General features: G+C 39.2%; 1 protein-coding gene across 2 annotated transcripts in view; it reads right to left on the bottom strand.

Moving 5' to 3' along the window:
• The window catches only part of LOC124605654 (transmembrane 6 superfamily member 1-like), a 195,557-nt gene that overhangs the window by 115,974 nt on the left and 66,494 nt on the right, over positions 1-13,089 (bottom strand). For both annotated transcript variants that reach the window (XM_047137479.1, XM_047137480.1), the window contains exon 2: positions 3,027-3,225. In XM_047137479.1, coding sequence (XP_046993435.1) covers positions 3,027-3,225 — 199 coding nt within the window. The remainder of the gene's footprint in view (positions 1-3,026; positions 3,226-13,089) is intronic.

The raw sequence follows: 13,089 nt of genomic DNA, 5'->3' as shown, positions 1-13,089 counted from the left end.
GCGCAGTTTTGCAACAGACCTTACCAACAGGTACTACACCCCTGCGTTTCTTTTCAAAAAAGCTCACCGAAACACAGAGAAAGTGGTCCGCATATGATCGTGAACTTTACGCCATTTATGAGGCCATAAAGTAATTTCGTACAGATATTGAAGCCCGACTTGTGACAGTTTACACAGATCACAAGCCCCTGGTCGAGGCTCTCCGCAAACCAGCATTAGATGTACTACCCAGAAGGTTCCGCCATATAGATTTGGTATTGCAATATGTTTCAGACTTTCAATATATCAGGGGTAATGACAATGTTGCAGCAGACTACCTGTCACGCCTGTCCTCCCTGAAGACAGCTATTGATCCTCACCGCTTACACGAGCTCCATCTATCCGACCCAGAGATACAGCACCTTCTCTCTGACTCTGATACTTCCTTACGAATTGCTCTACTTCCCTTCCCTAATGATGATGGCTCTTTGTATTGTGACATTAAAACAGGTCATCCTCGTCCTACGAGGGCCGTTCAGAAAGTAACCTCCGGTTGATTTAAAAAAATACACCAAGTTAAATAAAAATATTTTAATATATACATCTTACAACTACACCTTTGCACTATTTTTCTACTTAGTCTCCATAGTGATTGAGGCACTTATCATATCTCTTCACAAGCTTTGAAATTCCTTCTGCATAAAAATCACCCGCTTGTGCCTGGAGCCAGCCTGTGACCGCATCTTTGAGCTCTTCGTCGTCATCAAACCGCTGTGACCCGAGCCATTTCTTCAAATGCATGAAGAGGTGATAATCACTTGGCGCCAGGTCTGGGCTGTAAGGTGGATGGTTGATAACGTCCCACTTGAAGGACTCAAGAAGGGCCGTTGTTCTGCGAGCAGAGTGAGGACGGGCGTTATCGTGCAAAAAAACGATACCGGAAGTCAGCATACCACGGCGTTTGTTCTGTATAGCCCGTCGTAACTTTTTTATTGTTTCACAGTACACGTCTTGATTAATGGTCGTACCACGTTCCATGAATTCAACCAACAACACCCCTTTGGCATCCCAAAACATCGTTGCCATCAGTTTTCTGGCAGAAAAATCTTGCGAGGCTTTTCTTGGTTTGGTAGGCGAATTTGAATGTGCCCACATCTTTGATTGTTCTTTTGTCTCAGGGTTCACGTACTTAATCCAGGTTTCGTCACCGGTCATGATTCTGTTTAACAATGGTTCTCCTTCGTCCTCATAACGTGACAGAAAGTCTAATGCAGAGGCCATTCTTTGAGTTTTGTGGTGGTCGGTAAGAATTTTGGGCACCCATCGTGCACAGAACTTACGGTAACCCAATCTTGCTGTCACTATCTCGTACAAGAGAGTCTTAGAAATCTGTGGAAAACCAGTAGACAACTCCGACATTGAGAAACGTCGATTTTCACGAACTTTTGCATCAACTGTCTGAACGAGTTCGTCAGTCACCAATGATGGTCTACCACTCCTCTCTTCATCATGAACGTTTTCTCGTCCACTTTTAAATAAACGTACCCATTCACGGAAAACTCCTTCACTCATAACTCTTGGTCCGTACACGGCACAAAGCTCACGATGAATAGCTGCTGCAGAATATCCTTTGGCTGTAAAAAACCTTATGACAGCACGCACTTCACATTTGGTGGGGTTTTCTATTGCAGCACACATTTCAAACTGCCACAAAAACTAAACTAGCGCAGGTATGACGTTCACTCGACCACGGCTTGATGCCGACTGACCTGTTGAGTGTGTGAACGCACAGATGGCGTCGCTACTCCCCCCACAACCCGCACTGTGACCAATCGGAGGTTACTTTCTCAACCGCCCTCGTATAATCCCTAAAGCTCTGAGGAAAGACGTTTTCGACACAATCCACAATCTCGCTCACCCGAACATTCGCGCGACTATGCGCCTCATTACAGAGAGATACGTTTGGCCTAATGTAGAACTGCCAGAAAATATTAATATCTTTGCTTTTTTGTACTTCGTTTTACTTACTTTGGTTGTTGACTAGTTGGTGTGACACATTCGTCATGACTGTTACCGTTATTGTCGAAAACTATTTCTTTGTGTTTTGATTTATCTTCTGCCAATAAAAATATTACATAGTGAAAGTAAATGGTGTTTTCTGTGTTATAAGTATAACACACACCATAAGTATGACAATGTTGATATGTCACAGTATCTTAATGCTGGCACCCGCTGGAAAACTGGGAGCTTTTGCAAATGAATGCTTCATTTGTTTATAACCAAGCAAGTTGTCTACATGATAAACATAAATGAAGAAGCAACTGAAAAAGAAATGCTCCAAATATTAACAATATTAATACATTCATTCATATTCAATGGACACCATAGTGATATTTAATAATGTGTAATTATCCGTCATGTAGCCATATTTACAAAAATTTCACATGTACGTATCCTGTAAACTGAGTCATTCCACATCATTTGATAAAAATCTTGCAAATGATGCACAGAACACATGCCAGTTACTGCAGAAAACATTGAATTTGGTGATGCCATAGCGATTCTAACAACCCCAGGTGCTTACTATAACTTAAAACATTACCTGCTGGTAATCAACTATGACTGACCAGAATGTAAAAATCTGGCCTTTAGGATTCACAATTTTTATATGTGACACTAAATTTTGTGCACTTAATAATTTGTCCAGAACAAATCTTTCACTCTGCAAATTAGTGTATGTTCTGATGAAACTACTTGACATACAAAAATCATCTCTATGAACTTACTTTAATCTGATTCAAACAGTTTTGAGAAACATGATGGCTTTTTGAATCTGCTATAAGGACAGGTGCAATTATCCAATCATTTTATGTCATATTTACTTTGGAGTTCATACCCCACCCCCTCATCTCCAGCACTCCCTTCCAGACATATGTAACACTAAGTCTATCTCACTCTCCAATTAAAAAAGCATGTATTTACACTTGATAGTATTGAAATAGTTCTTCAAAAATAACAAACAAAAAAACAATTAATTATAAACTTACAATAGTACATTTTATTCTTGATCTTACTCCTGGTGATGAGGTACATTACAATCACAATGGAACACATTATGACAGCTGCTACAACCAACATTACTGCAGACTCAGATGACTGTAATATATTGTTGAAAGCATATGTTATTGGTCCAGCCAAGAGGCACAATCCTGCCACTGTTACAGTGGGACTCCATACTGTATGTACCTGCAAGATAATTGGTTATAACTACAAAGAATAAAACAACTCACAAAAATGCTTTCTAAGAACGATTTTAGATATTGAGAATTAAGGATTTTACTAGTGAGATGTGTATAGTATATTTCTCAGGAATCTTAAAAAGATATGAGGCTTTGAATTCCCAAACTGAACATTCTTTGTTACTATAAAGATGGGTAATGAAAGAATTATGCACTAACAGAAGAAGACATCATCTGCTTCAGCCTAAGGAGTCATCTATATGAAAGCTTTACATTTAAGGGTTCCAATGTCCACCTTCTCTTGTTTTTAGATTAAATCAGATATACTTTTCGTTCCATAGATCCACTGTGAGGAGATCATCCAGGATGTAGAACACATCTTACAAAAACAATAAGTAATATATATTTACAAAAAATATAGTTGTGCTAATGTCTCTTCCATAGACCTTAATTAAAATGGTCCGTATGCATGTGAAATAAGTCAAATAATATTAAATATATTTTCCCCATTGGGTGCCTCCCCAGGTGGCAGATAGTGGAAAGCCTCCCAGACGTGGTTGCTAACAGGGAAACGAAATACCCAGGGTGGTCCAAATACCAACTAAGGCCATTAGTGGCTGTTTTGGCATCCAGCAGCTAGTGGTCAGCATCTGGTCACCAAGGTGGTGCAGCTGCTACAAATGTGTCTTGATCTCAGCAAACAAGTCTTTAACATTTGTCATCTCCAAAAAAGATCACCACAATGTCCACCCCTGGTAGCTGAGTGGTCAGCGTGTCAGAATGTCATACCTAAGGACCTGGGTTCGATTCCTGGCTGGATTGGAGATTTTCTCCACTCAGGGACTGGGTGTTGTGTTGTCCTTATCGTCATCATTTCACCCCCATCGACATGCAAGTTGCCGAAGTGGCGTCAACTCGAAAGACTTGCACCAGGCAAACGGTCTACCCAACGGGAGGCCCTAGCCACATGGCATTTACATTTTATTTATAACCACAATCACCTTCAACTTGAAAATATCATGATGAAACAACTGGAAGGATATCCACAACCCAGACACCAGTATATATGCCGGACTTTCCTAGTCATCGGATTCTGGGTGACCGGGATCATCATCAGAAGGAGAAGAATCACAGCTTCTTGAAACCTCTTCACAAACACTATATTGGCACATACAACACAAGTGCACCACTCAAGATAGGCAAACTCAAACAGCTTACAGATGTTCTGGAAAAATTTTGCATCAAAATCCTCATATTACAAGAGACGTGTTTCACAGACGAAAACCACTTCAACACAGAAAACTAGAGGGCATACAAAGGAAAACTTGCTGTCAGAAGAGGAACACTGAAAATGTTTGGCACAGGATTTGCGATTCACAAATCAGTCATAGACAACATCCTACATTTCACTTCAGTACCAGAAAGAGTCTCTACAATAACTTTCAAATCAGGAAACAAAAGATACACAACCATCAATGCACATGCACTGACAAACAATCACAACGGAGAGAAACCACAAGAAGTCAAAGACTTTTGGGAGGACATGGAAGAAATAGCACATAAAATACGACAAAGACATCTTAAAATTGTATTAGAAGACTTCAATGCATAACTAGGAAAGAAGAAGAAGTGCAAGCAAATCACACGTCCATACACAGCACACAAATGCACCAACAAGAATGGGAACATTTCATACTTTACAGTCAAAGTTTTAGTTTAAAAATTATATCAATGCAATTTCAAAAGCCAAAACAAAAACTCACAGCATGGAAAATGCCCAAAAATGTATGAGGAGAATTTCAAATAGATCACACATCGATCACAAGCAAAAATAAAAGTGAACTTCTGAATGGGAGGACACACAAAGGATTCTTCGAGTCTGACCATTACTTGCTACAAGTAAAAATTTGGCCAATCCCAATAAACAGAAAGACAACAAAGAAAAAAAATTATAAGACCATCCCCAGAATACTTAAAGATAAACAAATACAAGATTATTGAAGAAATTAATCAAAGTTCGACAGAAAATTGGACAGGCCTCTCTAAGACAATTCAGAATGAAATGCATTGGGGTCAATCTCCTAGGAAACAAAAACATAGATGGTGGAACAAAACATTTGATCAGGTCCGCTGAACATAGAATCCAGGACTGGAAGAAGTTTAGTTGCAACAGAACAAAAGAGACATGGCAAGATTTCCACAAAGTCCAGAAAAGTTGTTAATAATCTGTATAATTCTTCGTCCCGAAAAGTATGTGTTATGTCCTTGATGCTAGAGTGACTTCTCCAGCAATTTTAGTATTGTACAGCTGCTCACCATTGCTGTATTTAAATACAATGGACCTTTCAAATGTAAAGGATCTCAAATCACAATCTATCTTCTATCCAACTGACATTCTCTTTTTATACAACAATGTTAACGTTTTTCCAAGAAAGACCTCTACTTGATGTATTCCATGGAGAAACATATGGCCTGGGTCTCTCTGATACCAGGTGTAGAAGTATGAAACTGAATTTCCCTACAGATGCTGCTAGCTGTCAGTGTAGGGTCCACCAGACTGCGTCTTCAGTGCCATCTGCTTCCTGTAATGGCTGATGATGAATGCTGACACACAGTAATACAAGTTCCGTACATCGGTATCTATTTCAAACCTGTAAACATGTCGAATTTTGTGCTTATGAACTACAATTTGCAGACAGCAATGGTTTTCTATTATCATTTGAAGAAAACTGCTGCAGAATCACACTGAATACTTATCAAAGCTTTTGGCAAACATGCTCTTGAGAAAACACAGTGTGTCAAGTGGTTCAAAAAATTCAAAAGTGGCGATTTTTACGTGAGAAACAATGATCATGGGAAACCACTGAAAAAGTTTGATGACAATGAATTGCAGGCCTTACTGGATGAAGATGATACTCAACAGGAACTCACAGAACAACTGAATGTGACTCAGAAAGCCATTTCTCTTTGGTTGAAAGCTATGGGAAAGGAGCAGAAACTAGGAAAATGGGTTCCACTTGAACTAAATGAAAGACAGGAAGCAAACTGAAAGACCAATTGTGAAATGCTGCTCGCCAGATACAAAAGGAGTTGTTTCTCCATCGAATAGTGAAAGGTGATGAAAAATGGATATACAGGGTGTTACAAAAAGGCACGGCCAAACTTTCAGGAAACATTCCTCACACACAAATAAAGAAAAGATGTTATGTGGACATGTGTCCAGAAACGCTTAATATCCATGTTAGAGCTCATTTTAGTTTCGTCAGTATTTACTGTACTTCCTCGATTCACTGCCAGTTGGCCCAATTGAAGGAAGGTAATGTTGACTTCGGTGCTTGTGTTGACATGAGACTCATTGCTCTACTGTACTAGCATCAAGCACATCAGTACGTAGCATCAACAGGTTAGTGTTCATGACGAACGTGGTTTTGCAGTCAGTGCAATGTTTACAAATGCAGAGTTGGCAGATGCCCATTTGATGTATGGATTAGCACTGGGCAATAGCCGTGGCGCGGTACATTTGTACCGACACAGATTTCCAGAACGAAGGTGTCCCGACAGGAAGATGTTTGAAGCAATTGATGGGGAGCACGGAACATTCCAGCCTATGACTCGCGACTGGGGAAGACCTAGAACGATGAGGACACCTGCAATGGACGAGGCAATTCTTCGTGCAGTTGACGATAACCCTAATGTCAGCGTCACAGAAGTTGCTGCTGTACAAGGTAACGTTGACCACGTCACTGTATGGAGAGTGCTACGGGAGAACCAGTTGTTTCCGTAACATGTACAGTGTGTGCAGGCACTATCAGCAGCTGATTGGCCTCCACGGGTACATTTCTGTGAATGGTTCATCCTACAATGTGTCAATCCTCATTTCAGTGCAAATGTTCTCTTTACGGATGAGGCTTCATTCCAACGTGATCAAATTGTAAATTTTCACAATTAACATGTGTGGGCTGACGAGAATCCGCACGCAATTGTGCAATCACGTCATCAACACAGATTTTCTGTGAACGTTTGGGCAGGCATTGTTGGTGATGTCTTGATTGGGCCCCATGTTCTTCCAACTACGCTCAATGGAGCACGTTATCATGATTTCATACGGGATATTCTACCTGTGCTGCTAGAACATGTGCCTTTACAAGTATGACACAGCATGTGGTTCATGAACGATGGAGCTCCTGCACATTTCAGTCGAAGTGTTCGTATGCTTCTCAACAACAGATTCGGTGACCGATGGATTGGTAGAGGCGGACCAATTCCATGGTCTCCGCGCTCTCCTGACCTCAACCCTCTTGACTTTCATTTATGGGGGCATTTGAAAGCTCTTGTCTACACAACCCCAGTACCAAATGTAGATACTCTTCGTGCTCGTATTGTGGACGGCTGTACTACAGTACGCCATTCTCCAGGGCTGTATCAGCGCATCAGGGATTCCATGCGACGGAGGGTGGATGCATGTATCCTCACTAACAGAGGACATTTTGAACATTTCCTGTAACAAAGTGTTTGAAGTTACACTGGTACGTTCTGTTGCTGTGTGTTTCCATTCCATGACTAATGTGATTTGAAGAGAAGTAATAAAATGAGCTCTAACATGGAAAGTAAGTGTTTCCGGACACATGTCCACATAACATATTTTCTTTCTTTGTGTGTGAGGAATGTTACCTGAAAGTTTGGCCATACCTTTTCGTAACACCCTGTATTTTGAGAATCCTAAGTGCTGTAAATCATGGGTGAATCTAGGCAAACCATCAATATCCAATGCAAGACCAAATCGCTTTGGAAAGAAGACAGTGCTCTGTGTTTGGTGGGATTAGAAGGGTGTGATCTATTATGAGGCACTAAAACCTGGTGAAACCATTAACAATGATCGCTACCAACAGCAAATGACCGATTTAAATCGAGCATTGTGTGAAAAATGACCGGAATGTGGAAAAGACAACATAAAAAGTCACATTTCTCCATGATAAGGCCCTATCACAAACAGAAAAATGGATCGAGGCATTCAGTTGGGAAATACTAGAGCATGTAGCTTATTCTCCAGACTTGGCTACATCTGATTGTCATCTATTCGCTGACTGGTTCGCTTCACACAACCCCCCCCCCCCCTCCCCCCATCATCCTGCCTGTGGCATTCATAGCCTGTCAGATTGGTGGCAGAATGTATAAATAGCAATGATTATTATTTTGAATAAAATATTGTTTATCAGTTTCAAAATACTTCAAACAGAAATTACAAAATACATGCAGAAACTTAATCTAGTACATGTCAAATAAACAGATAATTGATTTACAAAATCAAAACCTTATTTAATGGTATCTTATACCAAATCCATGCAATTATATAGTACTTTTGCTCATTCATAATCAATGCTGAGAATACAGAAGTTTTAAATCAAGCATGATATTCATGAGGAGCTCCCAAACTAAAACTTCAAACTTTTTCTACCCTCTCAACACTCACCAGTCAACATTAACGTAACACTGTGCTACTCCATGTGCATCTTTTCAGGAGGGCATTTCGTCCTGACTTCATTTTTACGGATGACAATGTATGACCATATTGAACAGCACAGGAGGAGGAGCTCTTGGAATAAGAGGATATTTGGCAAATGGACTGGCCTGTCTCTTCCCCTGACTTGAATCCCATTGATGTGAGATGCATTGGGGAGATATATTGTATCACACCTACAAATGTCAATAGCCATCCAGCAGTTGTCAACCATGCTGGCGGAGGAATGGAATGCTCTACCACCAGAACTCTTTACCAACCTTGTGACCATGATGGAAGCACAATGCAGAGCATGCAGTGCCACCAATGGTGATCACACACCCTATTAAGAACCACATCCCACCATCTGTAATTGCTAGGGGACTGTCATGACCCCTTCAATAAAATTGTCATTTCTATTTGTCTCATCATGTATTTCTTTCAGTTACCTTCTGTAATATACTGTAGCAGGTCTTTCAATGTGTGGTACATATTTCATTGAGTTATGTTACTTGGAAGTGACACACTACGTGAAAGTTATTCTTCCTTGAATTTTGCTCACCAGTGTAGGTTTTTGTAGCAAAGAATTGAGGAACAATATGGTGTATTTAAATCATAAATAAAACCATCCTACTTTGAGAAAAATAGTGTGTTGCATTACTTGTTGAACAACTCTTACAAAATTACTCTATGCTCTACCAAAGAGTTTAAGAATATAGTTAACTCCCTCAAAATCAAAAACTCTTGTGTAATTGATAACACTGCAACTAAAGCAGTAAACTTTTATTTTTCTCGTATACACAATGTACTCAGTCACACATGCAGTACTGTAGTGTTTCGAGAATTTCTGCATAATTCTAGAACCACTCAGCCTTCTACCATCTCGAACACATGATATTTTAGATGTGATTGTGGGATCATAGAATCCTACCTACGGCACATCGCATGTTTGTGTGTGCAGATTTGAAATTCAGTTGTGACAAGAATGTAGACGTGGCGGTCGAACGGCAACAACAAGTACTTGTCGGGCGATCCATTGAAGTTTTAGTGAAAGTGTATGGAAGAACCACGGAACTTCTATGTTATTCTGTGCTAATTGTGTCAGTGACCATTGTTACAATAACGAGAACAGTTGAGAAGGTACTCTTGAGAAAAACTCTTGTCTTAGCCTTGTTGAAGGGAAGACTTGTATTAGAATTCATGTTGAGAATGGACATGGTGTTAAGCCAACTTTCTCTTATATGTAAATTAGTTTGTTTCTGACGTTTGGAGACATGAGAGATTTATGAAACAGTATATGTTTATGTGAAGAGTGAGATTTGTAATAAGTCTGAAGTTTAATATACGTCATTAATTGAAGGAAATGAAAAACTGTATGTCTACTTATTTTTATAAGTAGAAAGGGTCTTAAGAGATTCCTGTACCTAGCAGCTTACTTCGGAGAAGAAGCGAAAGAGAGTTTGCAGCAGCAGGCTAGCCAGCAAGGAAGGTCGGCTGAGCATCTCAAGTAAGTCATCTCGTAAAAGAAGTGGAAGCTTGGGTATCTACTTCGCACTTAAATTGTCCTCCAAAGCCATTAGAACATGGCAACCAGTGAAAAAGGACTGAAAAACAGGAATTCTAAGACCAAAAAAACGAGGAAAGAAGTTTTTGTATGTTGCCATAGCAACTAAACCAAATGCAACAAAGAATTTACTCCGAGACAACAGAACATGCTCAAGTATTTAAAGGAGCAAAATTTTGGACTGAGAAACAGAGAAGAAGATTCCAGTGTGTTTCTCTAAGAAGAAATATGCCTAGAACACTTCGATTAAGAAGATCCGGTGCGGGGAGTGTAGAGCTCTCACACAAATATCACGGAGACGCACACGTGGAAACCAACATCTGACACCTCAGGCACCAACTGCTATTCACCGGTGCTGACCTGCCTCCACATCCACTCACTGACACAGCACAGATTCTCCGCCGGATGAGTGTAAAACAGAACTTTATTGTTTTAGTACAAAGTGGTACAAACTGTTCAGTGAACTTTATTAGAGTAATTACCATACTTAAAGTTAGTTAAACGCTTACTAGATCAAAAGCTTACAAGAATATCGATAACGTATGGCAAATCGAAGAAACTCAAGAACCAGCTATGGCTATGAAAGTTAGTAAGGAAGTGCCTGACTGACCTGAGTTAGTAAATTTAATCAAAACTCAAAATGCGACTCTAAGTGAAAAACTAGAACCAGTAAATTCTCAATTATATGCCCAAACAACAAATTTAGGATGGTTAAATGCCAAAGTCAACTCACATAGCAAAGAATTTAGTAATTTATGGGGAGGCATGGATGCTTTAAACACTGAATTTGATGCCTTAAATAGTAAAGTAGAAGATCTGAAATTAGATTTAAACAATGAATTGACTAGTTCCTTGACTATTCATGTATCAAATGTTTACTGACTTCAGCCAGAAACAGAATATAATTTTCAGAATTTGACGAAAAGGTTAGAATTGAATATTGAAGACAAATGTAATAGTGTAGAATCAGAACTTAATGAAAAGTTAGGATCCTTTGAAAATGTGTGCAATGTTAAATTTAATGCTGTAAAGCAAGGGTTGAGTACTTTGAAAGAGAGTGTCGATAAGCAGGATAATATAATGGCAATAATTCAATTGCAAATTACAGGTGTTAATACACGAGTAGATAATGTGGAAAGGAACTTCAAAGAGAAATTAGCGAACTCTGATATCATAAATATAAGTAGTTTGGAGGTACAGGTTGAAGAAATTATAGGTCGAAAAGTTACCGAGAGAGTGATATCCGGAAACGTATCTCCTATTCTATCTTCTGAACTTGATGATACCGGGAAAGGTATAGATGACCTGTGGAAAGAATTCAAGCTTACTCAAGACAAAGTAGAAAAAAGGGTATCTTCACCTAATGTTGTGTTAACTAGTGAAATGGTGACTGATTTGCAGAGGGGAGACTTTCAAAAGAAATTTAAAGAGAAATACTGGTCTGTCAGTGCACAAGAGAAGTTAATATCAGATCTGTGGGACCCGGGCAGAGTCATATACCCCCCAGGGATGTTAACATTCTGAGTTAACAGGTGGAGTGACCACCGTCGGATCCCAGGTTGTTTCCAGTGTTTCTTCCAAAATAGTTTTTCTGTTCTAGTTTCCTTTAAAATCTGAAACTATTCTGTCATCTATTCCTAACATCTTAAACTATCCTATAATCACAGTGCTTAGAAAATTGGATACGACTACAAGATAAAGAAAACTTAGGAGAATCACCGAATAAGAAAGAAAGTGATATTGACATAAAATAAAATGAACAGAGTATTATATTCATGGATAATATAATATGAGGTGAATAATTAAACAACTGTGATACCATAGTGTATAAATTTTCTATTTTGTATAGAGTATTTTATGCCTTTTATGAAATTTGATGTAAATGGGAAGGTCTGTATAGATTTTGAAAGGGGTGGGTACTGTAAATAAAAGCATGGTTTACAAGAGCAAATAAATCATGGCTAACACAAAACACACACCACACCTTTCAGACAACCCTCGCAAACAAGTGTGCCTGATTCTTCACCATTTGCCACTTCCATAGGGTTGCTAAGATTTCCTTCGGAGACTTCAAGAGTAAAGGTGAGAATGTCCGTTCTGTAGGAGAGTGAAGAGTGAGATTTGTAATATGTCTGAAGTTTAATATATGTCATTAAGTGAAGGAAATGAAAATTTGTATGTCTACTTATTTTTATGAGTATAAAAAGTCTTAAGAGATTCCTGTACCTAGCAGCATACTTCGGAGAAGAAGTGAAAGAGAGTTTGCAGCAGCAGGCTAGCCAGTAAGGAAGGTCAGCCGAGCATCTCAAGTAAATCATCTCGTAAAAGAAGTGGAAGCTTGGGTATCTACTTCGCACTTAAATCATTGTCCAAAGCCGTTAGAGTACAACATGATCATGGTGGATATTTCCACATGGATCAAGACATATGAATGTGATCCCTTTACAAGAAAGGCAATAAGACAGATATTAATAAATACCAATCAGTCTCACTAATTGTCTCCTCCTCAAAGGTACTGGAAAAGATTATGCAAAAACCATAACACGGCAGTTTCAAAACATGTTACTTGGTCTCAATTTGAATTTCCACAGAACACGCTATTTTTCCACTCGTGATCAGATCATACAAAATTCAAATGAGAAAATAACACCTACTTGTATTTTTTGCAACTTGTAAAAAGCATTCAATTGTGCATTTCACACTATTGTCCTAGATATGCTCAGATGCCAGCATCAGAAATCTTGCTAGTAACTGATTTTCATCCTACCTAACTAAAAGGACACAGGCAGATGCATTGAGAAACACAGGGA

This window comes from Schistocerca americana, chromosome 3 (genome assembly GCF_021461395.2).
Source record: "Schistocerca americana isolate TAMUIC-IGC-003095 chromosome 3, iqSchAmer2.1, whole genome shotgun sequence".
Taxonomy (NCBI): Eukaryota; Metazoa; Arthropoda; class Insecta; order Orthoptera; family Acrididae; genus Schistocerca; species Schistocerca americana.
The sequence above is the reverse complement of the archived record's forward strand: the minus strand, read 5'-3'. Positions and strand labels throughout refer to the sequence as shown.